Source organism: Sabethes cyaneus, chromosome 3 (assembly GCF_943734655.1).
Source record: "Sabethes cyaneus chromosome 3, idSabCyanKW18_F2, whole genome shotgun sequence".
NCBI classification, from domain to species: domain Eukaryota; kingdom Metazoa; phylum Arthropoda; class Insecta; order Diptera; family Culicidae; genus Sabethes; species Sabethes cyaneus.
This window is the reverse complement of record NC_071355.1, coordinates 61,212,210-61,229,761: the sequence shown is the minus strand read 5'-3', so window position 1 is coordinate 61,229,761 and position 17,552 is coordinate 61,212,210. Positions and strand designations below refer to the sequence as shown.

The 17,552-nt window shown below is 39.7% G+C and overlaps 3 protein-coding genes across 3 annotated transcripts; 1 reads left to right on the top strand and 2 right to left on the bottom strand.

Moving 5' to 3' along the window:
* Positions 1 to 937: 937 nt before the first annotated feature.
* Positions 938 to 5,079, bottom strand: LOC128741566 (protein HBS1). The gene is made up of 6 exons (XM_053837482.1): positions 4,943 to 5,079; positions 4,650 to 4,873; positions 4,354 to 4,591; positions 2,245 to 2,792; positions 1,658 to 2,063; positions 938 to 1,602 (listed from the first exon to the last, which is right to left on the bottom strand). Exons 1-6 carry the CDS (start codon positions 4,980 to 4,982, stop codon positions 971 to 973), a joined length of 2,088 nt encoding a protein of 695 aa, XP_053693457.1. The 5' UTR covers positions 4,983 to 5,079; the 3' UTR covers positions 938 to 970.
* Positions 5,080 to 9,706: 4,627 nt separating this feature from the next.
* LOC128743273 (probable ATP-dependent RNA helicase DDX28) lies at positions 9,707 to 11,282 on the top strand. Its single transcript, XM_053839818.1, has one exon. The coding sequence runs from the start codon at positions 9,729 to 9,731 to the stop codon at positions 11,247 to 11,249; it is 1,521 nt and encodes a 506-aa protein (XP_053695793.1). The 5' UTR covers positions 9,707 to 9,728; the 3' UTR covers positions 11,250 to 11,282.
* A 72-nt stretch (positions 11,283 to 11,354) lies between these two features.
* LOC128741114 (protein NipSnap) lies at positions 11,355 to 13,352 on the bottom strand. Its single transcript, XM_053836692.1, has 5 exons — positions 13,103 to 13,352; positions 12,713 to 12,901; positions 12,175 to 12,340; positions 11,835 to 12,102; positions 11,355 to 11,780 (listed from the first exon to the last, which is right to left on the bottom strand). Exons 1-5 carry the CDS (start codon positions 13,150 to 13,152, stop codon positions 11,632 to 11,634), a joined length of 822 nt encoding a protein of 273 aa, XP_053692667.1. The 5' UTR covers positions 13,153 to 13,352; the 3' UTR covers positions 11,355 to 11,631.
* Between the last annotated feature and the right edge of the window lie 4,200 nt (positions 13,353 to 17,552).

The window sequence follows — 17,552 nt, the reverse complement described above, 5'->3', positions numbered from 1 at the left end:
AATGCGCGTAAGTTTTCCTTTCACTGTGCCTCGTTGATGCACTAGAACCTGAAGCTCGTCCGCCATCTTCCTTTTTTGTTTTTTCTCGGCTTGGAGTCGTCTCTGCTCCCCAACTGGTGTACTATATAATTCCGGCTCAACTTCACTCCTTCTCGCGGGTGTCGATAACATTTAAACTGCTAAACGATCGTACTTTCCGAAATTACTTCTTCCGAGATTAAAAACATTGATTATCCGGCGATACGGGACCAAAATGTTGAGAGTAATAAACGCGTGGACTGTATCGTATAATTGTCTTTATTCTTATAAAACCGGAAAGAGAAAAATATATCAGTGTGCGTAGAAACGCAATAATGAAATTTATAAGTTTGCGGCGTGTTGCCAGTTTTGTTTGTATGACCCAACAGTTATATCCTTCTAGTTGTTTCTTTCTGGCGCTGGCGCACTTTCCAGCACAATATTCAACACAAAAAACTTGTAGTTTTCATTCTTGTAGCTAATTTTGAATTATATTCAAAAACCAGGATTTTTTTTAAAAATCAACCAGGAAAACCGGGAAAAACCTGTGAATCTTGTAGGACGACTTCGACGCAGTCGGATTTTCCGAACGGCGGGTGCTGTGAACTGCCTTTTTCGACGTGCAAACAACGGCTTATGGAAACTCAATATATCCAGAAAATAACCGAAGCTAGACAGATGCATGGGGTAGGGCATGTTGCTAGAATGCCGGACAACTGTCCTGCATTTTCGTGTCGAATCCGGTAACAACAAGACAAAAAGGGGCGCAACGTGCGAGGTGGCATAACCTGGTGAAGCATAGACCTAGTTAGATGGAGGAATTACGGTATGTAGCCGTTTTGCCTTAGGCCTATATTTTAAACCGTCTGTCTTGCAATTTCATTTCTAATGAAGAGCGCCCAACAATTGAACAGGTCGAATTGTCATTTTTATTGCAAAATAGGATACATACTTATTTTACTAAATCAGTGACGAGACCAGCTGCAATCGTCACGCCACTAACTCGAAGCATGATTCGTCCTAGTTCTTTAAAATCCGCATATCGTTCCATGCCAATTGGTCGCTGAAATTCAAGATCAACTAGGGCACAGGAATTATTTCCTAAACAGCGGGGGTTTTTCTTGACTACTTCGCCGGTTCCTTTATGTAGCTGCGCCCTAAGCTTGCAAATTGTGGCTGGTTCTATGAGTGATTGGTGATGTAAAAGTACCGGATAACCCATCGTTATTGGAACTTTAATATTGAACACTACTATCCGGGCGCGAATCCGAGTCGCCAACGGAATAGGATTGTAGATATCTCCAAGTAGGAAACCAATAGCGATATTAGCCATTTCGACGTTCGCAAGCGTGACAGAGACCTGATCGCCAGCGAAACAGGTTGTGTGTTGTACCTCGTCTATAGAGATACTTTTAATCACCGCTTGCTCCTTACTGGGACTTATCGAAACTTTATCGTTGACGCAAATCATGCCGGAGATGATTCGACCGGAAATGCAGAAGCCTGAACCAGTGCCTTTAAAGATATCCGCTACCGACATGCGGAATGGTTTATCGATCAAACGCTCCGGTGTCTTGAAAGAGTCTGAAATGTTTGCCATTGTTAGTTAGTCCTAAAAGTAGATTAAGGAAAACCTTACCGATGACTTTCAACAACGTTGGACCCGTGTACCATTTTAGTAGCTCCGAATCAGTTGGGTCTTTCGCCAGATTTTGACCGGTTAAACCGGAACAGGGTACGTACACAACATCGGAATCCTTGAAACCGGCCTGTTTGAGGAAAATTTTCAGCTTGCTAACAATCTCATCGAAACGATCTTTGGACCAGCTAACGGTGTCCAGTTTGTTCACAACCACGCCAAGCTGGTTTACTCCTAGCGAGCGCACCAGCAGGGCATGCTCTCTGGTTTGGCCTCCCTGCTCGAAGCCCGTTTCGAACTCACCCCTCGTAGCGTCGACCACTAGCAGGGCAACGTCTGCCTGATTTGCGCCCGATATCATGTTGGGTATGAAATCCTTGTGGCCGGGGGCATCGAGAAGGGTAATCTAATGTAAAAAATAGAAAAAAATGCGTTTCTTGAAGCGGACTTTTCACTTTCCGTCTAGCTGACATGACTAGTTCACGACTTCTAGTAATTTATCGTAGATTTTACCAAATATTGGATCGGAATATTGGAAATATCGTTATGTAAACACTTAGCTGATTGTGGCTAAGCATACAACTCACCTGTTTATTAGTGGTCTCGAACCTCGTACTTCCAACATCCATCGTGATTCCACGCTCACGTTCCTCGCCGGTTTCATCCAGAACCCACGCGTACATAAAACTTTGCTTGCCCATCTTTTTGCTTTCCTGTTCATTCTTGTGCATAACCCGTTGCGGTATATAGCCGGTGTCACAGAGTAAGTGTCCCATCAGTGTACTCTTTCCGGCATCCACATGTCCTATAACTACCATATGAATGTGTTGTTTTTCCGTTCCTCGCTCTTTATTGAATAATTCCTGAGCATTCCGTTGAGCTTCTCGGACCAGTGATCGCTGAGATTGCACTTGCTTGCCATCTTCGCCGATTTCTGGTGTGTTGCGGCCAGACACCGACGGTGACTGATTCCGTGGGCTGTTGATTTCGAACCCCATGGTAACACTTACCGTTTTCGCAGTCGGTGTCACCAGAATTGCTGGCTTGCCCTGATCCACTGAGGGAGCTGTCGTTGCCATTGAATTATTTTGTGCGTGTAACCTGTCGGATTTCTCGAACAATCGGTGGCCAATGCCTGTGCAGAAAAATATATTGAAAGGTAGAAGTATATATATCGAGCTAAGGGTACGTTCTAGTTTTGTAAAAGCTTTTGAACGTAAATGTACATGTTAAGAAACACAGACCCTTCCACAACATCCAAAATGTTTTGTTTTATTTGAGAAAATTGAAAGATTGATACAAAATATATGCACACCTGATATCAAGAAAAATCTATGCTACACAATCGCTGGCTTGATAACCAAGCGAGAAAAAACACAAATCTAAGACTAAAGCTAAAACTTTTGTAGAATAGGTGTTAAAACGTGTTATACTAGCTGGAACAGAACCACCCAGAGCGGTGGTATTATCTTTTGAACTTCGTTGTATGACTCAATACTATATCGTCCGGTGAAGGAATGTTAAATCGGAAAGGCACAAGCGTTGGTTTTCTTATAAAACCGTGTCGAATTCGTGGCAGGTTTACCTTGCGATACCGTGTACATAAGATACGAGCCAAGCCAGAGCAAATGGTGGTAGTGTTAGCTAGCTGGCGATGTAAAATCGCACTCGAATCAATCGAACAATACTCATCGATCAATGGTTTTACTTCCACGATATCACAATCGATGAATCCATAGCAAATGGATTCATCGTCTTTTTTGTCCTCCAGAGAACTACGAACTATTTTTCTAGGCGTGTCAATTTCCTTTGACTTGTCTTTTATCAAAGCTAGCTTGAGATCAACTACGTAATCAGATTGATTTGTCAAAACTTGAGACTTTTGTTTTAAATCATTCTTTAAACCCACTGGAGTTTTAGCAGGTTTATTAAAAAGATTGGGAATCTTGAAACCTCCAGTTTGCTTTCCCACAGAGCTTCCAGCAAGAGTGCTTTTTTGTGCCTGTAAGTGAAACCGTGCCAAGTCGGTTAAATTAGAAAAAGTACTTTCTGCAGGAGAAGAAGATGCTACTCCACTATCGCTATTGATTGAAAGTTCGGATAGTTTCGGTTGCAGCGAAAGTGACACCGAATCATCATCACTTTGCTCCGAATCGCCCTCCTTAACACTCGATTCTGTTTCCTGCTTCAAGCGCGATTTCAACAAATCACTAAGATTGACGTTTCCAGAGCTGGGTACTTCACTTGTTCGAAGAGATTTGGGCACACAAAAATGTGGCCTAGATTTTGTCACTGCTTGCTGGCTGATGGATAATTGGGACATTTGCGTAATAGTATAATCTTACCTTCCATAAGCAATCCAAGCATAGCGCCCATTTACACAGCCGGATAGTTTTAAACGTGCAAAGATAGAATTAAAAAAAAAAGATTTTTGTTAAGAACAAACACTACACGCAACTAGTGTTGAGAGCAGGTCTCTTGAAGAAACCTGCTTGCTCAATGAGCGTAAATTCAAAATGTACTGATATATAAGATAATGAATTTCATAACTCTGCGTATTAGCAGCCCAAGTCACATTGACAGTATTGTGAAATTCAAAACAAATGCAGAAGCTCTTATATATTATTACAATAATATAAAACAAGCAATTGAACGTAACTAGTTTAGCAGTAGTCTCCTAACAAACCAATATTCACCTTTTTCGACTGGATCCTCGTTATCCTTTCTTACTATCGAAACAGGAGTTAAGGTAGGAGGTGTTACGCTGCTGTTTAGAATATCATCTAAAGCCTTGTTAAAATCGTAGTTATGTTTCATTATAGACTCCACCAGCTGTCGGTCCGGGACGGCTTCTCCGATGATGTTTCTTATCTCTTCCATACAGGATATTAACCTGGCACGGTCTTCATCAGCCAGTTCCGGTATTTGGTAGCACTGTGAATCACAAAAAACTCAGTTTATATTTTCTTGGATTAGTTGGAATGATTCATACCTCTGAATCCCGTCGGTAAAGTGTCTGTTTTTCTCGCGGTGATTGTCCTGGTTCTGCTTGTACACTGTCATCTTCCTCCTCGATGTCTCTATGATTCGCTAAGAACGCGGACATACTTTGCTGACCTTTGGCCCGATCGTACATCCACTGTTGAGCATCCGTCGGAGAGATGCAGTCATCTTCAACTGAGTGGCCATAGTGATAATCTTCATCATCATCATAATCTAAACGAGGAAAAAATTCAACAAATTAACACTTGAAAAGCATTATTGATATTTTTTGTATCTCTCTACCATCATAGCTCATCGTCCGGACGTTTCGATGACGAGACATCGTGAAACTATTTTACTATTATTCGGTATACAAAACAAACTATTTAAACATGCAAAGGGCGTTTGATTATCGTTTCTAAATCACCATATAAACGGTATATTTGCACAATTGAGTATCAGAATATCATTTTTAAAAAAATTTCATATAAAATATACTAAAGACAGCGTTGCAATCGTTTCGTTAAAAAGATTGTATTCATGATGCAGGCAAAAGAAAATGTCAACGAAGTGCCAGCCTGCCAGCATTAAAAAATCAGCTGTCAAAATCTGTTCCCTTTAGAAACGTATTCTACACTCAAAATAATCCGCACATAACTAATGGAAAATTTCCATATGAAAATCCTTATGATTATTATGTGCCACATATAAACACAATCCGCCCAGTAGTACACATGAAAACTATATGCATATGAAAAGTATGTGCAAATTTTAAAGGTAAATTTTAAAAACACATAAATGGTAACTGTTTGGCACATAAAGTTCATTTATTGAGCACTTGGAAAAAATCTATGTGTGAAACACATAGATATTATACGAAAAGTTTTCTCAGTGTACATCTACAAGATGTTCTATTTACAGTGGAATTATAATTCCACATCAGGACAAAACGTGTCATAAATTAATGTTAATGAGTTTCTACTTATCCCAGTCCAACCAACGACTTTTACGGTAGCAATATTCACATGTGCAAGCACTGAAAACTAATCGTGCGACACCTGAAATGATACTAAAATTATAAAACTAGATCAATGGACGCCAAATCTACTATCTAGGGTCACGTTGATCATATCTGAACACGTTTGGGGAACTCCGGGAACTCTTAAGGGAAGTACAATAACACACTGTGGCACGACCTAGGACCACAATGGACAATTCCCGACGTAATTTTATTATAAAAAATATACCACAGTACGGGTTTCAGGTACTTTATTTTGCTTACTTGGGATCTTTTGGGAGTTTTAGTGTGATTTAAGGTGTATCATAAGTCGTTGTTCATGTGCGAAACTGGTCGTTTGCTACGGGTTCTCGGAGTCCCTCAAACATATCCAGACCTAAACAAAGTGACAAAATAGCAGATTTGGGTTCTATCGATCTAGTTTTTAAATTCTAGAGTGTTTTAAGGTGTCGTAGGATAAGTTTTGGTTCATGTACGATACTATGGCCACTTGCCTGGACGTTTCCGGAAATCCCCTGAACTAGTCCAGATATAACCAACGTGGTGCTAGGTAGTAGATCTGATTTCCGTTGATATAGCTTTTAAATACTAGCGTAATTTGAGGTGTTGCATGATGAGTGTTGTATAAAAGATCAATAGCTGCGATTTTTTTTTTAATAGGCTCAGGTCAAGGATGGTAGTACACTCAACCTCCGCTAATATGAAAAACACCCCGTTCAGACCAAGCGAATTTATTTTTAATCTGAATATTTGGTAACTCTATTTATTTTCACAAACGGGCGAGGCGCGCACCCTATGACCTTGTTGGTTTGATTTAACAAAAACAATCGTTTTGAAAACATGTCGAATATGCGCGAATTCTGAACATCCAGATTGTAGAAGAGGAAATTTGCTCGACAGGAATGGTCTATTTTGAGTGTTAGAGAGAGATAAGTTGCATATGAGCTATATTGCCAATGCTGCTGGGCAAGAGGAAACGTATTAAGGTTTTTTGTCTTTTTTCAATTTGCCCTGTCAACTTAACCGTCAATTGTGAATGACGCTTGATCAGTTTTTAACGTGAGCGCATTCATACCAACGGGGTTCAGATTAAAAATGTTCAGATTAAGGAAGGTCATTCCAGCGAGGGTGCACGGTGCAAACCAACTGGCGTTTGCCATTTAATGGCCTATTTTCTTTTTTAATAACGGTCTTTTGAAGACCTTGAGTAGCAAGCCATATTTATATTGCAGGTACTATAAACAGTCATATTGAATTTTTGTGTGTAACGTGTGAAAATTCAAACAGCCATACGATTGCACCGTGAATTTGTTATTTCTGTTATTTTGTGTTTGCGGTTATTTATGCAACCCCGGATATTTTTGCGTAAATTTCTGTTCAATTTTTGACAATAACTTTCCGGCGTACAACTTAATAAAGGTAATTATAGCACAGAGATTATTATTGTATATTTAAAAAAAAATTGATCTTCCGTTTCATGTCTCGTCTGCATAATGGTACGTTGCGCAATTGAAAATTGTGCAAGTATACGGCTTTCATTGCCGTAGGAAATACGAAACTAACACGACATTAATCCTCAGCTTCCCGAGAAATGATTTTGTCCGAAAAGGTTTGTGGGTCGAGTGTCAAACACGTATATGGAAATGAAAAATATGTTCATGTGTTCCAGACATTTAGTCTGTTTAGTTGGTTTAGGGCGATCAAAGCTTCATCAAGTACCCAGGTAACCAATAAGCATTACCAGTGCGATTTACATGTCACCTTAATTGCTACTTTGGCAAAATATATGGCCATTTTACTGCTAACCCTCTTATAATGCTGACAATGCTTGATTTAAAATAGAATTTTGCATGCCAATTTACAACAGTTACTCAGTCAAAAAGCTAATATTACAGCAACGTGCTGTATAAAATCCCAGATGTCCCAACCCAAGTAACAATGTGGGCTTTATTGTACTTTTCTGACGGTTTTGCAGACCAATTTTGCTCCTAAATGCCATCATAAGTGTGTAAAAACCCCAAATTGTTACTTGGGATGCTAATAAGCGATTGATTTACTGCTGATAATGCTTATTGGTTACCTGGGTAAGCACTTAAATGGTGTTTGAACAAGCTGTTTTAAATTTTTCAAACCAGCTCCCTCTCAATTAATCCCCCAATAAACATGCCTAATAGCGGATTTTTCTAAACAGCCATAAACATCCAATCATTTTACGGCTACTTAAAGGTGTTAAAGTGGTTTTATGTGTCAGCCAGGGCTTCGACCGATCCTTTTTTTCTACCGCAGTCACACCAACGCGCATTCAAGTTCACACCGTCCGTTTAGAGGTGGAATACGAACGCTATGCATAAAACAACTGGCAGTTTGCTCAGTCAAACGCCGAATGCACGCAACAGAATGAACGCTTTTTGACATTTTCGTTTCGATCAAGTTACCTTTACCGTTTGGAGCAGCGAATGACTGCAAAACAGTCAAATGACTGGCAATCACCACGCTAACGAAAAGCAACCGCATAATCGTATGATTCAATACTACAAAAAAACAACCACTACATGTGCATGGAAGAAGTCGGTCGGACTCCGTCCAATACAAACGAATATTTTGCTTGCGTCGGTCCGACGTCCGGGTGACAAACTATTACTGTGAGCAGCCGATTTGGAGACAAAAAGAGAAACGAAAAAATACGTCACCGTATGCTTCCAGTCAGTTTGCAGTTTATATTCTCAAAGCGCAAAGCAAAACGGGAGATTGACTGTTTGCTTCTACAGAGATGCCGCATGAATTGTAAGACGGCAGCAGCGCAAGCGGGAGATTGACTGGATTGAAAAAACAGTCAAATGATCGTTCAAAAAGCGGAGTTTGAATGCGGAAAGTTCGCATTCACGGCAGTCACATTCAACTTGCGATCCCTTTTCAAGCCCTGGTGTCAGCAGAAACTTTCATTATGCTCACACACATAAAAAAAGCACCGAATTCGGTAAAATTTGACCGAAATCTAAACAGCTGAACGTTCGGTAAAATTTTTATGATTTCAAACGTTACTAATTGAAATTTTTACCGGAAGTTTAGCTGTTTAAATTTTGGAAAATTTTACCGAACTTTTTAAGTGTGCTCTGCTTTCAAACTACAATAAAGCTGCTCAAGGGTATTAAAGTGGCTTTACAAACTACTACCAAGCTTTTATTCAACTCATAGCACATAGTCAAATCTTAAAATCTCGCAATTTGGCTGGCAGCAAAAATATGTCAGTTATCGATATTATAGACGGCTTCAGGTGTAAAGGTATTTTTACTGTCAGTCCTGCAGATGCAGAAGGGGATCATACAGTGAGTACATACTTGCGGATCTGAAGATGGCGGTTCAGTTCCCGAAAGAAAAGATGACATGCATTTTTAATTAGCCTGCATATAATACGAATATAAGTTATTCGAAATTATAAGACGCCATAGCAAAATCAATAAAAAGTGATGCGTTCCACTTTAAAATTAGAATATTTATTGGCTGCATAAAGGTTGATCAAACGTTGATTAGGCGACTGGAAAAGCATTGCAAAACTATTTCTCGTTCTCAAAATAGAATTGACAGTACATATTAGTGGTTTAAGAGCTCAAAAAGGCTTTTTTGTCTAAAACTGAGCCATAGTTCAGCCCTAGGTTCAACCACAGGTTGAATAAAATCAGCTATAAGAGCGTAAGCGTTTGATCAGCCTGAAATTGTTACTTGGGTCGGCTTTGCTTTGCAGTAAGCTAAATAACCAAAGGCCTGATCAGAGGTAACTTTTTTATCCAAGTTTTTATTGGTGCGTATTGTGATTACAACTGTTGGAAACTCGTTATTTTTGCCTTGTTCTGTTGCAGCTGTCCAGTGTGCAAAAGGGGCACATAAAGGTAAATACAGTAAATACAAAACGATTTCTCTTACATCTGGCATCCCGGTTGACTTTGTCTACGAATTACGTACTCAAAACAGAAGACGATAATCATACTCAGGCAGGAGTTCTGTACAGTTTATCACTAGATCGCAACCATCGTTGTTTATTAACACACCGCGTGCAAAATACGTAGTAATGAAATGAAAATGTTGAAGACAGTAAAATTCATACGATGCCAACGCGCGGGTTTTGCAACTGCAAGTTTGGCCACTAACAAGCGCTTGCCAGTGATTACGGGAAAAAGGACTCAATTCAATCTGTTCGTTGATCAGCTAGGTGCACTCAGTGGACAAGGTAAGAAATTTGGAGAGGTGGATCTGGCTTCGGCTGGTTGGCGACACAGGAGATCTGTTGGCGATTTTTTTACATTGCACCCTATCAAGCCACCCTTTGAAGCACACGCTTTGAGTAATGTTTCGTTTGCCCAACTGGGAATCCGGCAGCAGCTGATAGCGAATCTAAAGGAAAAGGGCGTTCTATATCCAACCGCCTACCAGGCTGAAGGAATCCCAGCTGTACTGACTGGGAGCCACGTTTTGTTGGCGGCTGAAACGGGCTGTGGAAAAACGTACACTTATTTGGCTCCAATAATGGAACAAATCCTGCAACGAGAACTCCACGAACGACCGAGGGAATTTAACTCACCGTTAGTTTTGATTATGACTCCAGGTAGAGAACTAGCACAGCAAATTGGACGAGTGATAGAAAGTCTGGTCGAAGGAACCGGAATTAAGTCCAGAGTTTTGCTAGGTGGTCGAACCAAGCAACAGATGATGAATCCACATTTCGAAGAAATTGATGTGCTTGTTTCGAGTTTCGGAGCATTGAGTAAGCTTATAACGTGCGGTATCTATAAAACAGATCAGGTACGATGGGTGGTATTAGATGAGGCGGATACACTTCTTGATGATAGTTTCAATTCTAAACTGTTGTATTTGATGAAACGATTTCCGTTTCACAAAAATCACTTGTATGAACTAGGAGATAACATTCAAGGAACACAGTTGGTACTAGCGGCAGCAACGATGCCTTCCAATATGACAGAACTGTTAGAACAGATCTTGAACGTTGAAACCATGGAGGAAGTTGTTAGTCCAAATCTACATCGGCTTATGTCGCATGTAACGCAACGATTTATGAGAGTGAAGAAAACAGACCGGGAAAACATGCTGCTTGATCTGGTGCGCAAAGATACAAATCGTCGACGCCCAACGATAATTTTCAGCAATAAAACACCAACGTGTGATTTTGTTTCCATGTACCTCAATGAAGCCAATATTCCCTGCGTGAATCTAAACGGAGACATTTTGCTAAAGCTTCGCCTGGGTCAGTTTGAGAAGTTCCAGCAAGGTGAAATAAATGTACTTTCAACTACGGACGTTGCCAGTCGAGGATTAGATACGACCCGCGCTGCTCATGTAATTAACTACGATTTCCCACTGTACGCAGCCGACTACATCCATAGGATAGGCCGAATCGGACGGGTCGGAAGTCGAGGGGATTGTTTGGTTACTAATATGGTTTCGAGTCAGGCAGAGATCGGTGCTGTCCAGAGGATTGAACATTCAGCACGAATCGACAGCCCGCTGGAAAAAGTGGACGCGAACGTTAAGGGTATTATCAGAAAACGAATCGAACGAAGCTCGGGAATGGCCCAATAAGCTATTGAAGTGGTTGAATAAAACTATGTACCTAATTCACATACATATGGTTTTTGTTTTAAATCGTAAGGCTGGCAATTTGGATCAAAAATAAGTTGACGTAAGAACTCTACACAGATTTGATATATTTTCGACATTTTCAAAACAAAGCTAAGAAAAACTAATAATGGGATTACAAAGCCAACTTAAACTTTTACATAACTTTTAAACCTTATTTTGTTTCGTATGCTGCTTCAAATGCAATATAGTTTCGCGTAAACCCGTCCTCCATTAGGGTAATATAAATGCTATACGTTTGAAGAAAGTTCCACAATACATTAATGCAGTTAACATTCCGGTTCAGCTTCGATATTTCAAGGATTTACTGTCCGTTGTTCATGCTTTACTTTGTAGGGGAAAACTCAGTCGGAATCAAGATCCGGCAGTGCATTTCTCGGATCAACGGGACAGTGTATGCAACACATTCGTCCCATCCAGGCGATCTCCACGCCGACTCTCGTGTTTCCTTGCGCGATAGAAGATCCTTATAGCCTGAAAGAAATATGCTTAGCATAACGCTAATCAACACTCAAATAATTCATTTACACCAAATGTGATGCACATTATACAAGCGACCAATTTGAGAAAAGAAGCCTGCAAAGGCTTCATCATTATTTTGGCGGTAATTGATCGCCCGAGCCCAGTTGTTGCCCCATTCGATCATGGTGCCCGGCTTCAAACGATAGGATCGTATTTCGTAGATGTTTTTATCTTTTCGCAAAGCCAGCTGAGGCCAATAGCTAAATGCCAACAGATATTGCAAATGACGAGATCGTAGGAACGTACCCCGTTCTTGAGTTAGCTTGACATAGTCCTGCATAGATGACAATCGAGAAAATAATTAATTGCTAATGAAAACGGCTACTGAATGGTATATCAGTCTTACCGGATCGTTGTGTAGGGTTTTCTTGCTTTGATCCACCATTTCAAATCCACCAGTGTAGCGCCAAAGATGCAAACACTGATCCAAATCGCCAACATCAACACTCCAAGATCCGATCAGTTCTATTGTTAAATTTTTTTTCGATGACACGATTTCCAAGGATTTCTTGCTGCAATAAAGTTTGATCAGATAAAAAATTCCACATGTCCCTTTTCTAACGGAAAACTTATTTCCAAATGTTATGATAAATAGTAAGCTATAAGAATCACTAGAATATTTTTATTTTAAAAGACTTATTTAACTAATGAATGTTTTACTTATATATAACTAAGTGCATCACAAGAAAACGAAAATATGCATATTGCGTGATGCACTCAATCTCCGATAGTGGTTGTGCACAGTAAATCTAATACTAAGCTCGTTTAACGTCATTATCGTCACCATCACTGATAAGATAACGATTTGTTTGCCAACCTCCAATTGAGCACCAACCAACTGAAAATAGAGTTAAACAGTCCACGAACAAGTCCATTTTACTTACTAATTATCGAGATATTGGGCTACGGAATCCGGCCGTATATTGTGCGTGTGAAGTTCGTAGATAATCTCTTTGTCACTCAGCATCCTGCTGTGGGACTCTTTGGTCGGCTCAATCTTGCGGACCAGCAGTTTGCTGAGCCATGATTCCGACGAACCATCGCGAGCAAGCACCGAGCTTGTGGAAAACGTCCTACGATTTTGAGAATAAGAAAACAAAAAATAAGCCAATCGTTAATACGCAAAATATTTGGTTTTGTTTTCGAAAAGACCCAGGGCCACAGCACAGCATAGTTCATGCATCTAACTATCAGACAACATTCTGCAGTGCTGACCTTGATCGAAATCATATAGGTATTAAATTAGTTAAGAAAAAAATAGAACAGAATATTACCTAACCGGCAGATGAAATGCCTTTCCAAAGCGTAGCGATACAAAGGTCATTGCAATTAATCGCAATTTACTGATTGCTTTTGTTTTCTACTACTGATAACGGCACTGAACGGATAGTCTATTGAAGTTGCACACGAAACTCTATTGAAAAGCCAAATATCACACGATATAAACTCGATCGCTAAAGCTACCATATAAACCATAAACGTTATTTTTCCCAGAACCAAACCTTGATCGGCCACGAAACAAATGAAATACGAAAATGATAACGAAGAATAGCGAGTAGAAAAACAACCCGAATAAATTTGACGTTTTCTTTGCGCTACACGCTGTAAAAAATAACTCATAAACTGAGACCAGTTTTTACTCAGACGAAAATGTTCCTAATAAATATAAACACTCAAAGAATTTATTATATTTCCCAATAAACGGGACTCCGCAGTTTGCATAAAACTTCGACCAACTGAAATTACTGTAGTAAGAAAGAGAAGGAGCGGCAATGTTGCTGTTTCGTTCCGTCATATACAAAGGGATTAGGGAAAATAGTTTTAAAATAGGAAAATAGTCAAACGCTTTTATAACTGATTTTATTTAACCTGTGGCTGAACTATAATGGTTCAGTTTTAGATATTGCGGCGCTCATAATAAATCCTCCTGCTGCGACGGTGGTAACGCGCTCAGAAGATAACCGCGATACAACCGCAAAATTAAAATTTAGGTTTTCTGGTTTGTGGCTCGACAAAATATCAGTTTTGTAGCGTGTTTGTGGTGGAAAATAATTGATTTGGTAAATTTTCAAATACTAAATTACTATAATAAATCAAGCGGTTAATCGATTCTAGCGTTCAGATTCAGATTCATTTGATATTACTACTTGTCAGCGATAAATACTTTGTCGCGATCTGTACAGATTATGACAAACCTGTGCAGATCATGTGCATTGATTGATTCCCAGGTAACCAATAAGCATTAGTATAAGCAGTAAATGAATCGTTTATTAGCATCCCTGGCGTTTTATACTGCAGGTTGCTGTTTATCAGCCTTTTGACTGCATAACTGTTGTAAATTGGCATCCACAATTCTATTTAAATACTTCTTGTCGGTAACTAGCTGCAAATAAGCATTGTCAGCACTATAAGAAGGCTAGCAGTAAAGTAGCCGCATATTTTGCCAAAATAGCATTTAAGTAGTATTTAAGGCAACTTAAATGCTTATTGGCTTGCAGTTAAATTGCATTGGAAATGCTTATTGGTTACCTGGGTTGCGTTGAGAAATATAACAGATGCAGACGATCGGTTGTGTGCAGGGCGCGAATCTCAATACAAACAACGTGAACAACGGTAGATTATAATCAATTTAACAGCTTAGGTCATTCGTGACTTCTGCGGGGTTGGGATTTGAACCCCGGTCCTCGGCGTAAGAAGCATGATTGCTAACCTTTTTTCTTGCAGCTAAGTGAAATTTAACACTGCGATCGACTGCTACGAGTTGTTATAAGAACAAAATTTTGTTATTAAAGCTGAAGATTCACTGTTTGTCATGATCTGAACGGATCGCGATCTTTGCATGCGGCGATAGCTGCGACATGCGACAAATGTGATCTAAATCACAGAGGGGGCGTCCAGATCTAACGTGGACAGAAAAATACCAATTTTCAACCCCCCTGCCCTTCTCCGTGGACAACCGAGGATATTGACTTAACCCCTATCCCCCCTTGTTAGTCCACGATGACATTTTTCTTACGCAAAATTCAACAAACATAAATGCATGGTGCTAATTCTATTTTCAACTTTTTCCAACAAGTAATAAACAATTAAACAATTAAACTTGATTTATCCAGCTACCAATAAACAAATTAGGGGAAAAGCTAACGTACAAGGTAGCTGTACTACGCTCATCAATATGTTATTTAGTTTAATTCTTCTGTCCGTACCCAACAAATATTTTTGTTTAACAGCAGTTTATTCAACTATTGTATAGCTCAAACCAATGGAACAAGCGTTTGATAAGCTGCTATACAAGAAAAATGTTCCTTAAGTAGTAATCTTGTCTACTGCGAAATATTATCGATTATAAGAAGGCCCGTTTCAGCTTGGCTTTTGCTTGACGCTCCATCTTTATCAGGAAGAGTATCACTGTCTAACCAGAGTACCTCAGCTTGATCGTTGACTTCAACGCAATACAAGACCTTTCCGCCATGAAATTTTCTGTGGGCGAGTCTTTTTGTAAATACGTTGCCTATGGCTGTCCTTTTTGTGGTGAGCCAAAAGCTAAAGGCAAAAAGGGCTTCTTTAAGGGAGGGCATTTGATCTTGAGGCAAAATACAATCAACATTCGGTGCAATCGCGGTCCAAATGTTAAATGAGTCACATGCCTGGTTAAGTTCGTGGGTATAATTCTGTAACAACACTTGTAGCGTTTTTGTTTTTGCTAAGGTTTACCCTAGGTTCGCCCTAGTTCCAATCGAACGGCTGTCAAAACGTTTATTTTTTCACTCAGGTTGAACTTATTTTCACCTTAGGTTGAACTTTTTAGACATCGGGTTTGCTCTGGATTTTTCTACAGTTTCAACTAGGTTTCAACCCCGCTATTAGCAATACACTGATGACAACCCGCAAACGTTTGTTTATTCTCCGAAAACATTATTTTATTCAGTGGTTGGATTGGAACTAAACCAGGTTAAAAAACTACAAGGTATACAGCTCTAAGGGTTGTACGAAATGGTGACGTAGGACTGTGTCATATAATACTCATTATAAATGCCGTTGGATTCGCCACCAATAGCCGTCGATGGTAAATACTGACCGTCCGTCAGTGTGATCGTGCGATAAATGAGCAGAGCAGACGGCGAACCAAGTGTGCTATTTTAAAGTCACTGGCACTGCCGCTGCCACTTTATAAGCTAGTGTAGGTGGTTGGGGAAACCAGATCGACTGCTGCTGCTGCTGCTCAAATGATTATCCGACGCTGATTGAGCAAGCATTTCCCATGTTACCATGGTATAACGCAAAATGAAACGTTAACCATTTTAAAAAGTGTAGAAAAATCTTTCCATTCTTCAATTACTATAGTTCTTATAAGAACTGTTTAAGACCACAACGGCCTGCTGCTGAATTTGCTGCCCGTCAGTCGATCCGTTTCCATTTGCCTTCAGTGTCCGATAGCCGTCGATGATAAATAAAATACTGACCGTCCGTCAGTGCGTTCGTGCGATAAATGAGCAGGCGGCGAACCAAGTGTACCATTTTATAGTCACTGGCCCTGCCGCTGCTACTTGTGTGTAGCGTGTAGCTGCAGCTAGTGTAGGTGGTGGAGGAAACCATATCGGCTGCTGCTGCTTAAATGATTGTCCGACACTGATTGAGCAAGCTATCGAACAATTTCGCATGTCTGCGATGGGGATAATGCAAAATGTAACGTAAAGTGCATCATGTGGGATTCACGTTGGCCATTGCCCGCTGATTCCGCTTGTCTTCGGGGTCGGTGTTGCCGTCAATAGCCAATTGGATTGGAAAAGGGGTGTGGCTTACAAAGTGGTCTCAAAGGTTATCATTTGGATCCAAATCCTTTGGTGTATCTAATTGTCGTCCGTGCCTGTGAAGCTAGGCGATCACAAGGGAAATGCATGGGAAAATTCGACCTTAAAACTTTACACACATGTTCACTATTTAGCGTATAAAAAATTATTATTAATATGTTACTATAAAATTGCTGGACATTTTATCTATCCAACGACATATTAACTGTTATGTTTCGTTCAGTAGTATAGTAGCTATTAGCGTTTGAAATATTTCATTCAAACGTTACACTTCTATTTTTCGTTTTTACAAAGTGCTACCCAGTCCCAGTATAGTAAACAAAGACGTAGTCCTACGTCAAAACAGAAACTGTATTAGAGTGAGATCGAATATTTTTGGTATACTTTCATTACCTTTGTCATTTACCAAAGAATGCAAAAGGTTGTGATGTAATATACAGCAATGATTCACTAATTGAGCGTTCGTTAGTTGGACCATGTGAAAACTTGAATATCAAAATTCTATTGAATTTTTGATTTTAGAAATTTTAGCGAATCGGCAATATCAAATGGAAGTGGCCCTAATAGATCACATTACATTACTTCAACATTTAGGTTGGGCAATCAACATCTGTGTGTACTAATACAGGCTTAATGTTTTCAACAAGAATTATACCAGATAGGTATGCGCTATCGTAATGCTCGGTGATGTGTTTACGTCAACGGATGCCTGCGAAGATAAAGCTTTATTTGAGCATAAAAACAAACAATAATCAATGGTTTATGCATAATAATTATCTCAATTACTCAACATTTCTCTTTCTAATTTTGAATTCAATTGAGGGTAAAGTTTTGTTTTTCGCTGTTCGGTATTTAACTGCGATTCTAGCAACGCTGTTACGTACTGCGAACACTAGCAAACCTAGCGAACACT